At 33.2% G+C, this 22,373-nt stretch overlaps 1 protein-coding gene across 1 annotated transcript in view; it reads right to left on the minus strand.

Moving 5' to 3' along the window:
• Positions 1–10,637: 10,637 nt before the first annotated feature.
• The window catches only part of LOC129230340 (multiple epidermal growth factor-like domains protein 10), a 12,575-nt gene continuing 839 nt past the window's right edge, over positions 10,638–22,373 (minus strand). The window contains exons 2-8 of the mRNA XM_054864738.1: positions 21,863–21,992; positions 17,389–17,591; positions 16,318–16,405; positions 14,645–14,791; positions 12,188–12,316; positions 11,017–11,145; positions 10,638–10,792 (exon numbers count right to left, since the gene is read on the minus strand). Coding sequence (XP_054720713.1) covers positions 10,638–10,792; positions 11,017–11,145; positions 12,188–12,316; positions 14,645–14,791; positions 16,318–16,405; positions 17,389–17,421 — 681 coding nt within the window. The 5' untranslated portion in view covers positions 17,422–17,591; positions 21,863–21,992. The remainder of the gene's footprint in view (positions 10,793–11,016; positions 11,146–12,187; positions 12,317–14,644; positions 14,792–16,317; positions 16,406–17,388; positions 17,592–21,862; positions 21,993–22,373) is intronic.

Genomic DNA, 22,373 nt, shown 5'->3' on the forward strand with positions numbered 1-22,373 from the left:
ATTAATGAAAGTCCATTCACGAAACCAATATTTAGTGACAACGAAGCCCATTCTAACGCTCTGCCGCTCCTTTCCAAAAAAGTTCATGCTGCAAGTGAGCAATTTGCGTCAGCAATAAAAAATTCATTACTCATGAAAAACTCGCGTTATAGCCATTTCGCGCAAGTAAGATCGCGTAGTAGCGGGATCCAACTGTATTTTCAGGAATATCAGCGATATTTTCTCGAAACTACGTAAAGTAATTGTACATAGCAAGATAACTAATTTCTGAAATTTACAGCTTATTCTCTGCTATTTACGATAAACGATGATCAAAAAACATTTTTGCTTTCCTCAATTTGTTGCTGGTTCCCTAAATACATGGGTGAAAAAGGTTTTACTGGAAAATGACAGATAAAACATACCTTTTATGCGACAAAAGTTACAAAGCAATTAGTCTTCTTTTTCTCGAGAAATCCTTAAAAATTCCTAAAATATGCAAGAAATTGTGTTTATTTTACAATAAAATAAATGAGTAAAAAAGGAACAGTTTTGGAAAAAAAATTATTTATTCTACAATAAATGGCAGTTGTTACCTTGTTGGAACATAACAAATTAAAACACGTGAACAATTATAATATTTATGCTTTTTAATTCATTAAAAAATATTTTACATACAGTTTCATAAAATTTCAGGCACAATATTTCATTACAAATGAAACACTCAATAATGTATTTTCTATGAAAATAATAAATAATTGTATGACTTCAACTTTTTATGGCAACTGTAGATGTAAATAGAGTATAAATTGCAAATAATGGAAGTAAAGCAAACAATAATAAATTATATAGCACCCATAAGTAATTGCTTAAATTTTCATAGTAGGAATAAAAATTCCTTTAAACCTGGCTTCTATCTCATTTAACTCCATAGAATGAGTTAGTTAAAAAAAAATAATGTTTGAAGGGAGAGAAATTCGATGAGAAAATGAAACATTGAAGCAAAAACATTTCTGACAGAAGAATAAAGCTGAATGATTTTGAATAGATAGTAGAACCTTGATTATCTGAACTCTTTCAAACTCATAAAACTAATATCGGTTTACTGTAATCTTATTTTATTTTTTAAAAGTTTAATTGAGTTGGGGGGGGGGGGTAAACAATGTCACATCAAGGTCACAAAGGCAACCATCTCTACTGCATACATCAACTTCTGTATTTCTATCAGTTTTTTTTTTTCAATTAAAACCACCAGGAAATTTTTGGAAGACTAAATAATTCTAATCTTTAAAATGCCATTTAAATTCAAAGGCAATTGAATGCAAAACTATAGTTTTAAACTATGTACTAATGTTTGAAGTTAAAGAACAGAAAATACAGTTGACTGGATTATTAACAACACAATTGAGATTCAAGTTTACTTTATTATGTTTTATTTAATATGCATTACAATTTCTAACATTTATTAATTGTTTATAATTACAATAATATAGTTAAAAGCATCATATGTAATAGTCATTCTCCGAATGGGAATATGTTTAAGGCCAAAGTTTAAGTTCTGTTGTGGCTGACAGTCATTTTTGAGTTCCCCTTTTATCTGGAATTTTGAATTTATGAAACAAGGTCTGAACCTAATCACTTCAGTTAACCAAGGTGCAACTGTACTATACAAATTAGATGAATTAGCTTGTCATTCTTTTCTGAGAGTGTTAATAATCAGACACTCAAAACTTAAAAGTAGTTTTAAGAAGATCATAATTATGGCATAGACGTAAATGGTTTTTGCTCTTTGTAATGAAGGTTTTTTTTAGAGGTATAGAACTTTAGGTTCAAATAAAACACTGTTAAATGATATAAATCGCCATGAATTTGGCTTTATTCGAAAGATTATTCTTTGCCATTTTTATTTAAATGTGATTTCTGGTATATGGCCACTTCGGCTGGCTTGGAGAACGTCTAATCGGGAAGTCCAATTTTCCATCACTTTTTGCAGCAATAGGGGCCGTATGTAAGTGATAAGTGGCGAATGTTCTTGTCCAAGGCGTCAATCGTCTGTGGCTTATCGGTGTAGACCTGAGACTTCACACAGCCCCACAAAAAATAGTCCAGCGTAGTTAAATCACATTATCTCGCAGGCCAATTCACGGGTCCATTGAGCGAAATTATTCGTTCACCGGAAGTTTATTTCAATAAATCAATTGTGACACGAGCTGTGTGGCATGTTTCACCGTCCTGTTGTCTCTTCATGATGAAATGGCAAACCAAACTAAACAAAACAAGTGACAACTATCAAAATGGCCCTCAGATCAAACGGTGTTCCCGACTTAAAGTTCTATACCTCTAAAAAAACACCCTTTAGATATTGAATTGATGCTTTTGCTTGCATTTGGAGCTGAGACTCAGGTTTTTGATGCAAACTACACAAATAATCTAGCCTCCCTTTAATTTCTTAACACAATACAAATATGAAATAATTTACAGCACAAAGACATTGGAGCGAGGGTGGGAGTCGAGCACACTCAAGTGCCTCAAAAGTGTGAAGCCAACACTCTGACCACTTAGTCACTGAAGCCCCTTCTAGTATTTTGTAACTGGAAAAATAAATTAGAAAGTAATGAAGTGAAAAAAGAAAACTTCACACTGCAATTATTTTTCATGGACGTGATAAGTTGCATTTATTCTTTTCTATTTCACTCTTTATTTTCGGAAGAACATAATATTCTGAATTAAAATCTCTTGATTTTCAATTATTGGCAAGTAACAAAATGGCTTATTTGAAAATATATTTTTATCAAGAAATTTATGTCAAATGCATTTATCTAAGTAATATGACTAGGAAGATGTTATTAAACTACTCTTTACACTCGTTTAACTCAATTCATGTAAAATTATGAAAATATTTTCAAGTAAGTTATGTGCATGAATTTAACAATAAAATATCTTAAATACAAATATATTACAACAATTAAACAACTGAAAGATTTAGTTTAGTGCTGAAACATTCTTGATACTCAAAATTTTATGCTAGATGTTATTCGAATGTTCTCAACTAATCACCGTTAAGTTGGATTGAGTAGGTTGTTATTGTTTGAAGTAAATCAAGGAATTTGTTTTGAATTGCTGTACAATCAGTCTTTCAGTTGTTTAAACAGTAGAGACATTGCAATACTTTTATAAAAATTGTTTTAAAAGCATTTATGATATTTTTATACATATTGCTCCATTCAATTTATAAAAATGATTGAAATTTCATTTTGAATTCCATTTGTAGTATACAAGTTCTTTTGAATTAAAAACAAATGAACTATGCAGAAAAGCATAGCAAATCATGATGCAGCATTCTTTAGATGAATACTATGTGCAAGATGAGGTGGCACTGATACTTGCATTGCTTTATAAAGCAGTACAGTATAAAAAAGATGAATCTTGTGTTGATTGTGCATGTTTGTACAGATGGAATAAGTTACAGCCATGGTCAGTCTACATAAAAAGAGAAAAACACACATGAATAGAAAATACTTTATTAGTGTACTTATACAGATTTCTTTTTCACAGTGATAAAATATTTAATAGCATTAAAATTATTGTTTTTATTGGATCTGATGAGTTAAAAATTTCTATTTTGTTTAAAGTCATTTGTTTGATTATATTTTTGGGCATGGTGTTTACTTTTGTTAGCAGTTTTGCATTTTAAGCCAAAGTGAATTTGATTTTTTAAGCATTTCTCACTAGTTCTTAAGTTTGAATTAAATACAATTAAATATATACTTTGAGTCAGAATTAAAGGTATACAGTAGAAGGGCATTATAACGCTCACCTTGGGACCAGAAGTTTTGCATTATATTGATCATTCCACAAAATTTGAAAAATTGTATTCTTATATATAGAATAGATCATACATTGATATAAGAATATATCAATGTATGTACACATTAGAATAAGATTTTAGTTCAATGTAGATTAAAGCTCAAATTATGCTATTTAATGCAGTGAAACTCCTCTTAACGGACACCCCTCTTACGCGGACAATTTTTAATTCCAAGGCAAATAACATTATTAAACCCCCGTCCCGCAGACAGCCCTCTGTGCGGACAAAAAAATTTGTCCTGTTAGTAGCAATTAGCATTAGAGAGTTTTTACTGTACATTGGTTATCATTCACAAATAAATATGTTTTATAATCAAAAAGAAATGACATTGCTGGGCACTTTCACTAGCTTTATGGTTTACATAACAGCTGCTGCATTTTCAAGAATGGTTTGGTACTATTTTACTATAAATACTCAAGGGTGTCCACCACGAGGGGGGGGGGGTCATAGCACAGACTGCCATTGAAATTTTTAAGACTTGTTTTGAGGGGCATTTTTTTCCTTTGGGGGAGGGGGGCTTCGCAATATTTAGGGGTGTGCCCTTGCTCTTAGGAGGTGGGCACCCCTGAAATACTAATTATGTTAAAGCGGTGAACTAAGGGGGGAAGATGAAAAACTTCCAAAATTTAATTTGCCAAAGAATTGTTATGTTTTCAAGGCAAAATTCAATACTTTTTAAACTGAAAAAAGTATTGTTTACTTCTGAAAACATGTGCATTGTATAGAGAATTGCATTTTATAGGTCGGTTTTATAAAGATATTCAACTGTACAACCGGCATGTTTTACAAATTGTCTTTGAAGTTCAACATGTTTTGACATTCTTATATAAAATCAAGCAATGTACTTCATTTTCCAATGAATGAGAAACTTACTAAACTGAGCACGTTTTTTCGTTTTACACAAAGAACCAGACCATGGATGTGGACATATACATTTTCCTGAGAACCTGTCGCATGTAGCACCATTGTAGCACTTGCATCGGAACGTGCAGTTGGACCCAAATCTCTTTTCAGGACACACTAGTTGAGATAAATATTCAGTTCAATAGAGATAATATTACTGATGAAATGAAACAACTGAAATCTCTACATAGTATAAAATGAAGTCTCCAAAAAGTGTCTGTGTGTTTGAACTCGCAAAACTCGAGAACTACCCGGCCGGTTTTGCTGAAATTTTCACAGTTTATTCCTTTAAGTCCTGAGAAGGTTTGCAAACCAGTTCGAAAACAATTCGATAAATAGTTCTTTTTTTATTCCAATTTAGGGTTAATTTTCACATAAATTCCCGAATATAGGGCTGAAAAATTACTTTCACATATTAATATTACATATCGTTCGAAAGGGTAGAATTTTCCGCATTCTACGCTACTTGTTTCTATGCTCTAACTTGATTACAGCGGGAGTTATTTGCGTTTTTAGCTCGAATTTTTTTAGGCTTAGCTGAAATTTAGGTACTACTTTCTTCATTAAATAAATCAATAAAAAGTGAAGGAATTGTCTCACAGCTTTCTTTTTGACACCATTGGAAAAAGCGACCTTTTTTACTCCAGAATTAACTCGACCTATGGTCGAAAAAATAAGCTTTTATCTCGAAAGGAAAAAAAGTTACAAGCCTTTTTAAATAAAGTTTCAGAAATCTCGATTCCATTCAAATTGTGAACCATTTTCTTTCGCATTTTAATTCCTTAAACTTATTTTATTTTGTGTTTCCATGGTTATGCATTTTAAATCCATCTTTCTGGATTTAATTTCTTAAAAGTATTTTAATATCTGTCGTCATTATTTAGAAAGGAAATCATGATGATTTTTTTATTTATTTATTTTTTACGCCTGATTGTTGAATATACGTCACTTGACATAATTTTTATTTTCAAGGTGGACCGGGAAAAGCCGGGCAACGCAGCTAGTGTTTTATAAAGGAGCTTAGACACCTTTGTATTAATCAACATTGGCATGACAGAATTTTTGTTTCCATTATCACTTCTAAAAATAATTTGGTTAAATTACAATTATTAATTTTTCTCATCATGATTATGTATTCTGTGTTTCAATTTCAATAATATTTTTCTCTAATTTAAAAGAAAAAAAATAAGAAATTTTTTTTAAAAATGTAATAGTACTACATTTAATGAAACAAAAGGGAAATAAAATTATTCTTTCCTGTATTTTTTGCTAGACCAGTCAGTTAGGCGGCGGGGGGTTCATTTCCTCCCCGACTTAGGAACATTAATGTATTTCAGGTAAATGAACATAATTTCTCCTGTTTTTTGGCACAATTTACAGTGCTGGTAAAAAAATTGCATCACCCTCGCATTTTCACAACAATGGGATCATGTGAGAAGTTTTGGTTGACCAATTAACGCTGAATGTATGTGTAATTCTGCAAAACTCATGAAATAAACATTTAACAGCAGGAATCCGATAATTGTTTACATAGATGGGGGCTGTTTCTGGGCCAAGGCAAACTGCTGACCCCATGTTCATTTTTCCATTTCTGAACCTGCGTGTAAGTTTAGAAAAAAAATAAAAATTACTTAACTCCATGTCAATTTAAGTCTAATGGCAGGATAAAGGTTTTTAAACTGTTACTTACCAGTGTTGCCCTACTGCACGGAGCAGAATCATCCTGAAAATGATGTTTGGAACTGAACTAAAGTGATTCTGGATAGTAGGAAGCAAATTCTCCTCCAAAATGCCAATATATACCTGAGCGTTTACTGTTCCTTGCGCAAAGTGAAGCCCACCAACTCCTTGATCAGAAATACATCCACCAAATCATCTGGGATACGGGGATGCTTGACTGTGTGTTGAATGCAGTCAGGATGATTTTCCTCTACTTTGCGGCGCAGGTGATGCAATTATTTTTACCACCACTGAACATTGAGTCTATACCCTTTGCTGCCCCCCCCCCCTTCTTTTGGAAAAATTCAAATGAGGGGTATCTTTAGTAAATGATCCTTAGAAGGAAAATAAGTGTTTCAATGAAAAAACAGTTTGTAGGCGACTGACACTAAGTGTTGTTAGAAACCAAGACCCCAACCATAGAGTAGGCTTGGTGCCGAGTGGCCATGGCGAGAGTAACAATCCTGCAGAAAAAAAAATGTGTTTCAACTACTTTTTAGACACACCTTATAGTTTTCAGATTTTAAAATTGTTGTTTAAAAAGGAACCTTTAAGAGATCCTCTGATCCTTTTTTTCCTCAAAAGAAAAAGAAATGACTTTATGTGTGTAATTACTTTTATATATGACTAGCAAAAATACCCGGCGTTGCCTGGGTTATTAATAATTCTGAGAAACAATCGTTACTTGCATATGTTTTCTTTTTTTAAGTGAAAGAACTTAAAACACACCTTTTTGACGTGATTTAAAATCTAGCTTCTTCCTTACTCATAAAACTAAAGTAGCAGTAAGTAAAAAGAGCAAAATAGTATTCATTTAGAAACGAAAACACGAAATTTAAGCGTATACAAATGTGAAGAATTTCCGAAATATGAAATTAAACTTCACATGTTTAAAAAAAATTATCAGTTAATACTTTTTTTTTTACATTGAGTCTTACCTTCTCTGTATGTCTATTGAAGAACGAACTGTTTAAAAAAATGTAGCCGCGCGCCCGTGATACCCTTAAACTTTAGTTATTTTGGAAAATTTCAATTATTGTGGGTTCTTGGTGCGATTTAAAATATTACCGAATTTGCGGAAATCGTTTTGGGATACCTTTTTGGATAATGCTCCCCCTCCTTACTTTGTAAAACGGTATGTTACTAATTTTTGTTAAAGAGATATTGTCGCCATATGCTAAAATACTTTTGGTCACCATAAAATGGCGCTAGACAATTTCATCCGTAATGTTTCCAAAATAAGTAGTAAAATTTGGCGTTGGTTTGAATTTGTGCACAAAGTCACATTAATGGAAGTTTTTGTGCTGTTTATGGATTTGCCTAATTTAGTTGCTGGATTATTTTACAGTAAAAAAAGTTTTTAAAGATTCTTTGATTGGCGATATTTTGTTTACATTCTGAAAGCTGACAAACATTATTACATAGTCTTTGGCTTCAAAAACCGCGACAGTTTAAAAAAATGCCAAATGCATCCGCTACTGAAATCTTTCTACATAAATTTTGGCGAGGTTTCTGCTGTTAGATTGGATAATGATTAAATGTCCAATCAGCACAAATAAATATAAAAAAACCCAGTAATTACAATTGAAGTTCCATTTAAATGGAAAATAATCAGCCAAATCTAGTTATTATTAGCCAATCTTGGGGAAAAAACGTTACTTTAAGGTTTGACTTGAGAAAAGCCTCAAACAGTCAGACGAAACACAAAAATATTCAACAATTCTAGCTTTGAACTGGGAGTTGAGATGATACACTAAAAAATGAATTGTATTGAGGAAAGCCTTCGAACATGGAACAAAAAAAGCCCATAACTTGTTTTTCATACAACTTAGAACTTTCTAACAGATGCCATCTTCAGCAGAAAAATAAGCGCTTTCGATGGAAACATAATTTTAATATGTGCACGTATTTTTTCACCGTCATATTGGGGCATTTATGCGAAAATTTGGACATATTAGAATAAAAAAGGAACTAACAATCGGATTTTTTTCGAACTAGTCTACAAACCTCCCCAGTACCAAAAAGAACAAACGGTGAAAGTTTCAGCCAAATCTGCCGGGTAGTTTCTGAGATCTTAGGGAACAAATTTACCAAAGTCCATTTTTATATATATAGATTACACACCCCAATTTTCAAACTTTGTAGCGTTTATATCCATATGCCACAGAACTCATAACAAAGAGATATATTCAGGAATTTTTTCTTTCTTTTTGATAATACCTTAAATTTAATCCATACATATTAAGAAAAATCTCATCAAATAACTGATCAATAAAACTGATTTGTATATGTTAATGTGTTGGAGGCAGGTGGGTGTTGTTTCCGTATGGAGACAATAAAATTCTAGTTCTTACCATTCTGACATTGTGATCCCATGAAACCTGGTGGGCAAAAGCACATCCCGGTAACAGTATGGCAGGAATTTCCTCGACATTCACATTTTTGTAAACAGTTTACACCAAAACTACCCACTGGGCACACTAAAAGAAATTTAAAAAGAAAAATCAATATAAAATTCATAGTGTAAGGAACAGAACTGTTAACTGCTCCTATTGCTTTACAAAAAATGTCTCATGACTGCAAGAGTGTTCATACTTTAGAGAGGAACCGTTCTATGTAAAAGCATAAAAAGCAATCAAATATAAACATGTACAAACTGAATTTGGTTGCTACTTGGATGAATTTTTATTTGGTCTTTTAATAATTCATGTAAATCGGGGTTGCCAACTGCTCCACAAAAATAACGAAACTCTGCAAAAAAAAAAAAATTCTCAAAAGTAACTCACAGTATTGTGTCGTACTAAAAGAATGAGTAATTAAATTTTCTGACTGTCAGTTTAATTTGCATTTCCATTAAAAATATGGCAGCACTTTTCCATTAAAGGTACGTACGTCACTTGGCTTGCAGACTTGTTTACTACCTTGGCAAAAATCAAAACATAAATTTTACTTAGCCACTATGTTTTTGTTCCTTTTTTTCCCCTAATATTACATTTTATTGGAACAATTTACACTTAACAATGACTCAATATACATGAAATACACCGCCAGCTCAGTCAATTTCAGCCGAGGACTGCAGTTTCGTGCTTATTAGCACTCATCAGCCCGGCATAGGAGTGACTGAACTAGAGGTGGAAAACCTCTTAAGGAAGCCAAGAGAGCCAAACCTGTCCTCGACTGGAATTGACTGAGCTGGCGTTGTATTTCATGTATTTCTGCTTTAGCCCTGGCTATAGGACAGTAACTTACTGAAATGACTCAATATATTTATCTGGTGAAGTTATTGTTGCGTTTTTAGTCTCACACAGCAGTTGTTTTTCATTTCATTCATCAGATTTAGATCAAAGTTACACACAAATTGCAATTGACAGCCGTAGGAAACTTTCATTGTTTTAAAGACTTGATATATGTTTGACACATTTTTCTTTTTATATATTATTGGAGCTTTTAATGTTTTATTTAGTTCATGGATCGTTTTAATCAAATCTTTTACGTTATTTAATGAGCTGTTTTTTTATCTGATAGATTATTTTACATTTTAATGGCTTAATTTTATTATTTGTTTGAATATTTTTAATTTTAATGCAACTTTTAGTCTTTCTTTATGGCCTTTTTTTTCTAAATGTTCATTAAAAAGAAAAAATACATAATCCTATCCTTAACGCCAACATTTGTGACTTTGCATAGTCCCAAATCTTTAGAGAATAGTGTAGCAGTCTTGAAGAACTTTTGTATGAAAAGGCAAAGATCTTCTTACAGACGGAAATGAACACATCTATTAGTTTTTAGGGATCTCAGCTTTTGCAGATGTATGTTAGCCTCTAAATTATGCAAAGTCTCCTTCAAATAAGTACTTTTCCCCTTCATTCAGATAGACTTGTCTTAGCTGTATGTTTGCCAATTCCATACAATCCGTTGTTGAACTGTAATTACAACAAAATAAAAATAGAAATAATTTAAAATATTATTTTGAGTTTTAAATAGTTGCAGACGATACTTAGTAAGTTGATATAATTTTGAAATAAACTACGATAGTATCGCCAAACAAGTTGTTTCTATGTAAATTTGATCAAACATGGCAGCAATGAATAAATTGAAAACTAATCGCCAAGGGACGTATGACAGAAAAGTACTGATAATTGATATTTTTGCCCAATAGTCAAAAGATTCAAATTAATATAAAGTTTGCTTTACTGTTTTCGCAGAAGCGGCCGGAGTACCCAGCGAGGCATTTGCATTCTCCTGATGCAGGAGAGCATGGTGCAGAATTCAGGCAACCACATTGCTTCAGGCAATGATGACCATACCATCCAGGAGGACACGCTGCAACAAAATCAGTTTTACAAAACGATGCTACCTTTACCTAACCCTTTGAAGCACGGTGGCTTTGTTTGTGGCAACCTTTTTTTTTTCAGCCAATTGTTAAAGCCACGGTATCAGTTTGCTGAAAACAAATTTAAAAAATGGTGGCTTCAAATGAAGCCAGCGTGCCTTAAAGGGTGAACAGAAAACAAACAAATAAATTTTGAAAATAAAACTTAACTCACAATGTTCACATCGACTTCCGGTGAATCCGTTGGGACAGAGGCAAACACCACTTTTTGCATCGCAAGTGGCATTGTTATGGCAGTTGCATTTATGTTTGCAGTTTGACCCAAAACGGCCATGGTTGCATCCTGTAAAAAAATGGTTTCACTGTAAAATAAATGATATGTTGCATTGCAGATCACAATCACAAACAAACGTTGAAAATATTTTTTAGCAGTAAAAAGGTATATATATAATTAATTTTCACATTGCTAAAAGTGTCATCAGTATATTTTCTCCACAACTTGTTACAAAAACTTCAAAGTTTTGGCAATGGTTCATTGAAAAAACATGAATTTTCTGTTTTAAAACAGATTTTTTTTTTCAAAAGTAAAACTAATTGTATTTTGGAAATAAGTTCAATCAAATCTGTTCGAGTTTTGCCTCCTGAAAATCATTTTCGGAAAGATTATTCATGCTTGCAAATGTTGCTTATTCTTCTACTAACCGCCAGGAAGGCTATCGCCTTCGGCGCCGAGCTCAATGCATTGTATAAGTGTTACAATCTTGCTACCAAAAATTTTACTATATTAAAATACTTCTTTGTTGCAAAATATAAAACCACTCTTCCTTGTGAAAATAAAATTAAAACACTTAAACGCAAAGGAGTGTAAATGCCAAGATTTGAAATTTGGAGATAAAAGATAACGGTTTTGGTCGAAGAAACTTTGTTTTGTGGCAATATATGGTAATAGTAGCACTAGTGGATGCACAGCATCATTCATAAAAACTTTTCAATGAAAGCCTGCCTAGGGTTTGAACTTTGCACACATGTTTACTCGAAACCTGAAACAGTCTCCTTACATCCCTCTACTGCCTCAATTCAACCATTCAAACAAAGGCTTTCTTACATTGAAAAAAAAAAGATGAACCTCTATTAAAGTAAACCACAAAGCAATGGTATGCAACAAACCTTAGCATAAGCTCTCTAAGCATCTACTTAGAACATTACCACAATTGCAATACTGTTCATACGTGTGATTAGAGGATTTTAAGATTTTTCGATCAGCGCAGACAACATACTCTCTGTTCTTCCTTTGGTGACGAAAACTTAGATCGACAATTATCTGAAGAGAGAGTGTCGTACAGTACATAATGCAAACAATGGAATGTTGATTACATGCAACATACTCTCCCGACAATGTACTCCGTGATATCCTGGAGGACAGACGCACTTGCCAGTAATACTGTCACACAAGGAGTTGCTGCTGCACGTGCACTTCTGACTGCAGTTTTCTCCAAAGAAGCCAGGACTGCAAGCTAGATTATTAGACAAAATACATATAAATCATTTTGGTTTACTACATTTGAGAACTAAGCTGCGATAAAAAATATAATCACATTTCCTTAATAAGGTATCTTTGTCCTGCCTCTAAAAACAGCCATAGGGTTGTCCACAAATGAGGCAGTGAGTATCAAAGGGATGTAAGTTCCAACATTAAAAATTTGAGATAACCAGTACAAATGGTAGATGAACATATCCTCTGTCTTGGGGCAAGAGATAGTTCTAGTAGCCCTGGTAGGTGCTGCTGTACAGTATGATTTAGAATAAAAATTCAATTTAACACTACCCAGGATGTTATCTTTAAACGTGTTTTACTCAAAACTTGAAAATGTCCACTTGCATCCCTTTGCTTCTCACTACCCCAAATGATGTCACACTTTGAGGGGGGAGGGAAGTTCGTAAAATTGTGACAAGTGGAAAAGAAGAGGTAACTAAAAGTGTGACATCATGCCTTTTTTAAACAAAAATAATACTTATGAACAATAGCATGACATGTTACAAGGGGAGGAGTGCTTAATGTAATGAATTAGCTTTGACATTTCTTTTCACATAAAGGGCTTAAAAGTGCAATTTTCTTTGCAAACACATAATGGACTTTGAATTTTTATTCGCAGAATCAATTTTCACAAAGCAAATTTTTGGAACCAAACTGCCATGCAAAAATCCTCCTGATTTTGTGAAAGGGCATAAAATGTACTGCACACAACGAGTTTTGAAAATGCAACAAGGATAAGAGCAGAGGGGCCCCGATGGAAGGTTACTATGACCTCCCAAAAATTTCCTTTTTCATCAACTTTAGAGGAAGTAGTGCAATTTTTTGTTTTATTGAAGGTTCCTAAAGTCTTCTCATTAGATGCAAGTGTCGGCTCCTTTATATATTTTATCATTCTCCTCAAAATATGAGTTCGGGGTGCTCCGGATAAGAGCTGTATTTTAACTATCAAAAAGGTTTTCCCACTTGTTTTTTTCTATATATTTCAGTATATTAATGACCTAAAGTAGTGAAGTAAGGAAATGTAGTTTTAAAAAAAATATAGCAATTTACTTTAGTTTTTAAAAAGGTGATAACTAACATAAAGTCACTACGGAACTCAACAATATTAAAATCTAACTTACATAATTGATTAGTGAGCTGTTTGGTCAAAAGTTAAAAGATATTAAGCTTGTGTTCTGAGAAAAGAAATACACATTATGAAGGAATGTGATTAATTTGGGACAGAGACGATTCGTATTAGGAAGGAAATAAGGAATTATAACTGCAAAACAAAGCAATTATACAGTTTGATTTCTCATCAGCTAATTCAAAATGTTATTATCAAAAGAAAGTTACAATCATGAGCAAAGCGGCAACAAATCTAATTTTTCCTTTCAGGGCAGTGGAGTTCAACCTTCTATTATTGAATAAGGCATGGAAAAATGCTTTTTGCTATTCATAAATGAATGCCAATTAGTAATATAAATATTCAGTTTTATTCTTGAAAAATTTTCCGTACATTTTAACATTTTCTTTGGGGAAATGTTTTGGAATTTTCGGATTGGGGACGCCCTACTTTGTTCGCTTGCCTTTGATACCTGTTTGACTGATGGAGATTAACTGCAGCCTAATTAATTCTGTCTGCCAGCCTTACCGTTCACAACGTTATTCCATTTTGTTGAAACTGAAAATGATCGACAACAATGAATTTCTTTTTGGGCGAACTTTCTTTGTATAAGTAGTCAATTCCATGACTTTGCTCCTCACCTTTACTGACACTGTGAGAATTATTTCTTATTCCCTTTGATGTGAGAAACAACAGACAGAAGTCACTTCTTCAAGGAACAACGGTCAGCTAGTAATTTATATCTTTTTCCTTTACCATAAAATTTCAACATACCATAAATCTGTTCCTTCTATCCGCTACTGGCCCCAGCTTGGCCTATTCAGTTTATTATTTCCCAATGAGAAACAATGGTTCTCTTAAAGCTGTTTATCCCCTTGATGATTACAGCCTCTTCCAGCAAGCTGTTATAAGTACTCACAACACTACTCAAGTAGTAATTTCCAGGTTAGCCTGTGATTTGAATAGCAATAGCTGAAAACAATGACCCCTTGCCCTGCTTTCTGTATAAAAATTTAACCCATTAACATCTTTCATTTTGATAAATTTAAACAACTGAATCATGTGCCCTCTGAGACTCTCCTTTGCTCCAGGCTATACATAATTAAGCCTTTTAAGTCTTGCACCATAATCGAAATCTGAGAGACCTTTATTAGCCAAGTAGTTCAAAGTAAGAGGCCCATGGACAACAAAAACCTCACTTACCTTTATCACAGCGTTTTCCCTTCCATCCTGGAAAACATTGGCATTGTCCTGACACAGAGTCACAAGAGACGGCATTTTCGCAGTGGCAAGGTTTATCACAGTTCCGTCCATAGAACCCTTCTTCGCACACTACAACAGGGACGCCGTCTGGCGAAGTTGGTAATATTAAGTATGTTTAGGAGGTTGCAAGAATTTCATTTTAAAATTAGTCGAGCACATGTTTCAACTATTTCAAAAAATTTAAACATTCTGAGCCAGAGAGAAAGGGAAAATATGGCACGATGCAAAAATCAACTTTAAACATATTTCTCTTTTTTCTTTATTCATTTACAAAAAAAAAAAAATAATAATAATAATAATAATAATGATGATGATTTTTTTAAAATTGGTTACAACTAATAAATAACAGCTGCTCTGAACAGATTCTAATAAATATTAACCTCACATTAAAGGGAGACGGGTCGGTATTTTTAGTTAATTTAGTTAATTCTTAGTTTTGTTTGTTTAACATGCCTCCCACCTCTTTTATAAAACTAACATTATTTAGAAATTTTTTCCAGTTGAAATAATTTTAGAGATTTGAAAACGACAAATATTTACTAATTCCGGCTTAAAAAAGTATACATTGAAATATTTTAACGAAAATTGGTAAAACTAATTTTTTAAAATAAGAAATTTTCAGGATAGTTTCAAAAGGAATCGTGAATTTAATCTAAAGCAAGTTCGGTCAAACGGATTTCTGCTGATGAAGTTTTCAAGTATATTTTAGGCATTTCTTAGTTTCTGTTAGCGATTGAGCTTTGGCCGTAACTATGGTAAAGGAGAAAATTATTTAAAAAAAAAAAGTAGTGAATTTCGGCTTGTTTATTTCTATGATACTGTTATTAATTCGTAATTCTCTCTCTATCTCTTTATTTTGATCTATCTTCTATTTTAAAAATATTTTCGCAATTCAGGTATTTTTCTCTCCTTTACTGTTCTTTTGCTTATAAAAAAAAAGAAAGATAAATGTGTCGGCTATCATTTTTTTTTCTCTCTTCATTTTTTTAAAACTTTGTTATGGTTTTCTAATATACCCGCTGACAACTTTCTTTTTTTCACCAAAGCATTTTTTTATTTACATTTCGGCAGTTATTCGGTAGATAATTTAACAATACAGATTCACGGGTATTCATAAATGGTATTTCAAAATTGCATCTTTTTAAATTTTACAGAAAACAAGATTTAAAAAAAAAAAAACTTATAACACTGCAAAAATCAAGCCCTTTTTACACTACTAAAGTAAAATTGGACGCTTCTTTACAAATAAATTCATACGTGGCACCCCCCCCCCCCCCCTTTTTTTTACCCATCCTGTTTGGAGGAAGGGTAAATCGTGATTGTTAATAAGAGAGATTCTAATTTACACGATTCATATTCTAAGCATGTATATCTTTTTACAATATTTAATATCAAGCATATATTTTATGTTTAAAGATGTAACAGAGGTCGATTTTATTCTATTGAAGAAATGAATAAAAACAGTATAACTCTCAAATTTCGTTTCGGAAGATTTTCACTACACTCTTTCATTTTAACGAATGTGTCAAATTAATGCTGAGGTTAAGTTAAATGTATTAAAATAACAAAAAGAAGAAATCGATTGAATGAAGTACAAATACATTTTCTCTTACCTCGCAACATACAGTCTTCCAGCTTTCCTTCACATTGAACTTCACAATATTTGCCAGAGAATCCTTTTCGGCACAAACACTCTCCTGTCTAATGAATCAAAAATAAGCTTATTGCAAAATAATAGAATTGAAAATACTCCTTTACAAATCAAACGCAATGTCTTCAGTTAAAATAACAATACAAGACATAGCTGCCAACTCTCCCGAGTCGTTCGCAAGACTGGAATACAGATGTCTTCTAACGAACTCCCTAAAGAAGTAAATACCTCCCGAATTTTCATCTAAACAATAAAATTCCTTGTAAAGTGGATATTTCAGATATTAGAATTTCAGGAAACAATCCCACAGCGAAACGATCACAATCGCAAAACGAAACCTTTTCACATACGAACACGATTTTTTTTTTTTTTTTTTGTCCCATCATTGTTGAAGCATGTTTATTCTATTTTCCTCCTTTTAAACATTTTTATTTGCAAAAAAAAAAAAAACGGAAACGCCAATGTTAAACGCGTTCTCAATTTTTCTCTGGACTCCTAAATTTTTACCTGCTGCAAGGAATGTTTATTATCATTTATGAGAGTAAACAAAGTTATTCCTATTTTGAAACAATTTTTAAGCCGAAAAAATTGTAGTTGTTTGATCTTGAACAAAGTAATAGTAGTAATTTTGAGTTCCGAATTTCCGGTCGTATACAGGCTTTATTTAAGAAATCCCTACTTGAAGATGAAAAATCCTTTTTACACTCTATTTTGTGCAGAGTCTGTCTAATTTCTAGCTTTCAATGTTGGCAGCTATATATGGCGTTCCTGAATTCATGTACCCAACGGGCCGGTCGTGTACACCATTCATAAAAACCTCACTTCCTCTCTGTCTCTCTTTTTTTGGGGGGGGGGGAGTAACATGGGTTTGAGAGTAACAAGTAATGACAGAAAAATGAAATACTCAGGTAAAATATATTTCAAGCTAAGTCAATAGCAACCACGATTAAATTAGCAACCACTGTGGCTATCATCTCTATTTAATAAAATGAATTTAATAAAATCTCTATTTAATAAAAGAACATTGTACAACCTGAGGGTCACAGGCTCTGGCGTTGTTCCACATGCACTTGCATTTTCGCTGGCAGTTCTGTCCATAAGTGAAGGGAGAACAATGCTTGTTACATTTCTTGCCCCTACGACCGTGAGGGCAGAGGCAAAAACCGTGCTGTTCCTGGCAGTAACCAGTCGGGCACAATTTCGGACATCGATTTTCACACAGTATACCATAACGTCCTGGTGAAAACAAAACCAGCATTTTAGAAGTTATGATCTCACCCAATAAAGTACGACAATTATTACTGTTCGATTTCAATAAGAAGACGGGAGAGTTCATTTCTTCTTGGAGAAGTAATTACGAGGAGAGTCTTTATGCGGGGCGGAGTTCAGTTGAGTAACCACAAAGTGCCCAAACACAACACAACTTCAATGATAACACTTCCCAAGAAGAAATACGTTTTCTAAAGAGTCAAGCTCTTAGAAAAGTCAAAAAACACAAGGAATTGGGCTATCTTTCATCAAATATTGTTTCAATCTTGAAAGTTCTCACATAATTCTTGTTGAGTATCAAGGAAGGTAATGACAATCCCCTCCCCCTACAAACTCATGGGACCCTTGCTGTAACCATTATTTGGTGAACAAGTTCAGCGTACTCTTGACAGTAAACATCTTTCAATGTAATATTTTCACAAGCTTAATTTTCCAAGCATGATTTTTTCCTCCGAACACTGGAAAAATTTCCTTCTCTGTTCGACTTCAGTTTTACATTTACATAAATAAACTAGTATGTTGTGGCCATTAAGAAACTTTCTTCTATATCTTTCTTATAATTTTAATCCCTCCTCATGCTTGACGAGGAAGCAATATTCCCAACAAAAACGAAATTACACACCAAAACTTGGCGACCATCCGAATTCCCGATTTATTTCGAAAGCAAAGCAAAGAATGAAAATTGAAAAAAGCCTTGCTTAAAATAATTACAAACATTTATTTGTTAACAAACACAATATGAAAACTGTTAAAAGGTTTAAATCATCGCGATTTTCTGGTCATTTTGCAACAATTAAAATCACGCGAAATACACAGACGACAGTCTAGTACGATTTATCTTTCTTATTGTTGTAATTATAAAGCTATTATTATTCACACAAAAAATAAATAAGTCCTTCCCCCCCCCCCCCATGGAGCAATTGGAGAGAAATACACAGACGACAGTCTGGTACGATTGAACTTTCTTATTGTTGTAATTATAAAGCTATTATTATTCACTCAAAAAAAAAAATAAATCCCCCCCCCCCATGGAGCGATTGGCGCCAAAATTAAACCAACGCCTGTTTACATATGGATTCACATTTATTCCAAATTTCATCGAGAACGTAGCATTACTTCTTGAGATATAGCACTCACAATGGAAAAGAAGAACATTCGATTGCGCCACCCCCCGTTTTCAGCTGTTGATGCCAAAATAGAATCAGCTCTTATACCCTCTAAAAGCTACTTGTTGATAAATTTTTGTTTGATTCCGTTCATTATTTCTTGAAATACAGCAATCACAATTGACGACTAAAAATGTTCTATAGCTCAATCCCGTGTGAGCTATTGACACCAAAATTGAATCAGCACCTGTACCTGTTAGGGGCAATATATGTACCAAATTTTGTTTGGCTCCGCCAGTACACTTCCTGGGGAATAGCAGGAACACATAACTCAAGAAACGTCCCAGTGCTCCAGCCCCCTTGTAGGAATTCGCGCCAAAATTCAGTGGGCACAAGTTCACATAGGGGCACATATGTGTACCAAATTTCATTCGATTTCATGCAGTAGTTTTTGCTGTAAAGCGGCCACAAAAAACTGGTCACACTCATGTGTAACACACACACACACAGACAGACAGACATTTTCCAAAAATGGTCGAAATGGACCCAGCACACCTCACAACGGTCGAATCCTTCGAAATTCGAAAATTCGCACGAATCCAATACTTTCTTCTATATATTAGATATAGAAGAAAGTAAAAACATAGTTAAATTAACAATGTTAGAAAATATTTAAGATCAAAGCATGAAATCTACTGCAGCTGAAATGCAGGAAGGCATATATATATATATTTTTTTTTTGTTTTCCTGCAATTCAGCTTTGATGAATTTTGTGATCAACTTTTTCCAAAATTTCATCACGCAATAGCGTTCAACCTACGGCTGGATGTCTTATGTAGTGAGCGAAGTTATGTTTAATGCGTTCAATGTTACGAATCGAAAACCGTTTTCCAGATTCTAGAACCTTCCGAAATAACGGCGAAACCGCCCTAAACGTGTAGGTAGCAAACTCCGTAGAGAGTCGTTAGTCGTTGCCAATCAAACCACCTTTCTTTCACTTTCCTTCTGTTTTACTTTCCAACATGCAAAAAAAAAAAAAAAAAAAAAAGCCACAATGCTGCAAATTTGGAGCCAAATGTTAAGAAATTGTTATTATGAAAAATAATTGCAAACTTCACATTAATGAAATAAGCATCAAGTGAACAAGCGTTCTTAGTTTGTAATTTCTTTTCAAATTCTATGTTTTCCAATGTTAACTAGAGAAAATTTAAATGTTTTAAAATTTTACTGGTTCTCTGGTCCGTGAGATTCATTTTAATATGAGGTGCGGCTCTCTGGTCGAAAAAGAAAGAGCATCCATCACTAACGTTTTTAAATTAATAACGTGTCGGAACTCTGTAAAACGTGTTTCACTGTATATGCATGATTAATGCAGAAAAAACAACAAGACTCCCTCGCTGTCTGTTTGCTACAATATTTTTCTCTTTCTCATAACAACCAGGGGCTGCGGAGTCGGAAGAAAAAATAGCCGACTCCGACTCCAGATTTTTTATTTATTTATATTAAACAGAGATTGAAATATTAATTCTTTTTGATGAAATTTTCGCGTTGTATTTTATTATAAACCTAAGATGCATACAACATTCGAAATTCAATTTGAAAATCAAATTATCCAATAGTTGTGATTTCTAAAATGAGATTACATAAAAATCCCATCTTTAAAAAAAATCAAAAGGATTAATTTGCTCCCCTTTAATGTTTAACAAATAGATGTTGATCAAATCCTATGCTTTCAATTTTTGAAAGCACAGAGAAGAGTGAGAGAAAGAGTTTTGAGAAAAAAAAAACTTTTTTGCTAAGTCAGAAAACTTTTCTTGAGAGGGGGCGGTCCCCCCTCCCGGGGGACACCCATCTGGTGGATGACACCTCAACTTAATTTCAGAGTTACTTTAGAGATACTTTACTCAGAGATACTTTAATTCTAAAAAAAAAAAAATCCCCGCTAATAAATCTTAAATTTCATCTTAAAAATTTCAACAAAAATGTTGCACTACATTGCGAAGAGAGATCGGGTACATGTACGTCTGGAGTAAATTTTACATAAAATGCGGTGGTATACTGCCGTGTTTAGGTGAAGGGCAGTAACTGCAGATTTTTCATTTTTCATTTTTTTGCATTTTTGTCATCTATTGTACGTTATCTTTATTGTAAAAGCTAGCTAATTTGGTTTCTGCTCAAAAAAAGACGCGAAAAAGACGTCTAATTCTAACATTTCCCTATTGTTAGTATTGAATCCAAAACGCATTTCTTCAAATATCTCGAAAACTCATTTCTGCAGATACTGCCGTTTACCTGCACACGGCAGTATACAGCTTTGTACAAATAGCTTTTACTGTACCTACATTTCTTGGCTCAATTTTTAATTTTATTGGCAGCTTCAGAATTAACCTTAATATGAATATTTTAGGATTAACTACAATTATTGAGTGTTGTAACGAATAAATCATGTACTAATTCTATTTTGCACTTTTCAGTGATAACCAAGCTTTCTAAGATAAAGTCTTTAGATTTATAAAAAAAAAAAAAGCATTTATATTTTATCGGACCTTTTGGAATTGCACTTTTGTACCAACACTTATTTGAATTTACCAAACACACTCAGAAGTTTCCCGACTTGCTCAAGCGATACATACATTCCTTTTACAATTTTATAACTGAGATCAATTTAAAAAATATATTATTGTTTTTATTTAAAAGTGATTAGAAAATTTTAAGCAACAAAACTTTTTGCTGACAGTTGCTATCAGTTAAATAAAGTTAGAAAATAAGCAAAGGAGTAGACGGTGTAGGTAGCTGTTACAGAAAGCTCGATAACAATCAAGCCAACTGGTTATCACAATGAGTTTTTTTCTTATAAATAGGCTTTTATACATGTAATAAATTTAATTGGCAGTCAGTTTTTTAAAACATGCAAAGAGAGTCTAGAAATTGAAGAAAGAAAAAAAAAAAAAAGAAAGTCTGAGTCGGCGTATTTTCGAGCGACTCCTACTCCTTTACCCCAAAATCAGTCCGACTCCAACTCCACAGCCCTGATAACAAGGATTAATACATCGTTCCTTGCGCCAAAGTTTCTTAACGTTTGGCCCCTATCAAATGAAAATAGTCATTTATTGATTTGATATTATAACTCACCTTGAGGACATCCTTTTTTGCAATTTTCGCCATCCAATCCGTAAGGACAATAACATTGTCCAGTGATATAATCGCAGATTTCATCTTTCCGGCATTCACAAAGGTTTTTGCATCCAATCCCGTAAGTGCCCTAATGAAAGAAAATAAGGGGTACATATTTTTTTCTCAAACATTTTCCCCATACAAAGCATAATTATTTTTTTGACTCCCTAAAGAACTGAAAATTTAGAAATAGATTATGTTTAACGAAAGTTATAGAAACATAAAACTGGATTTAATTAAACAAAAATCAGTACTATGTGTCCTCTAAAATATGACCCGGTTCACTATAAAATTTTGTTGAAAAAGATACGCTAGGGCTTACTTTCAAGGGATGTCTTTTTTTTCATAGAAAATAAACAATCTTTCTTAAACAATTTACACATGATGAGTTCTGGTTCGGGAAATGATAGCAGATGCAGAACCTGACCACACTTATGCTTTTTGGTTTTCCTTCGTCAACTTGTTGACA

This window comes from Uloborus diversus, chromosome 9, assembly GCF_026930045.1.
Source record: "Uloborus diversus isolate 005 chromosome 9, Udiv.v.3.1, whole genome shotgun sequence".
Taxonomy (NCBI): Eukaryota; Metazoa; Arthropoda; class Arachnida; order Araneae; family Uloboridae; genus Uloborus; species Uloborus diversus.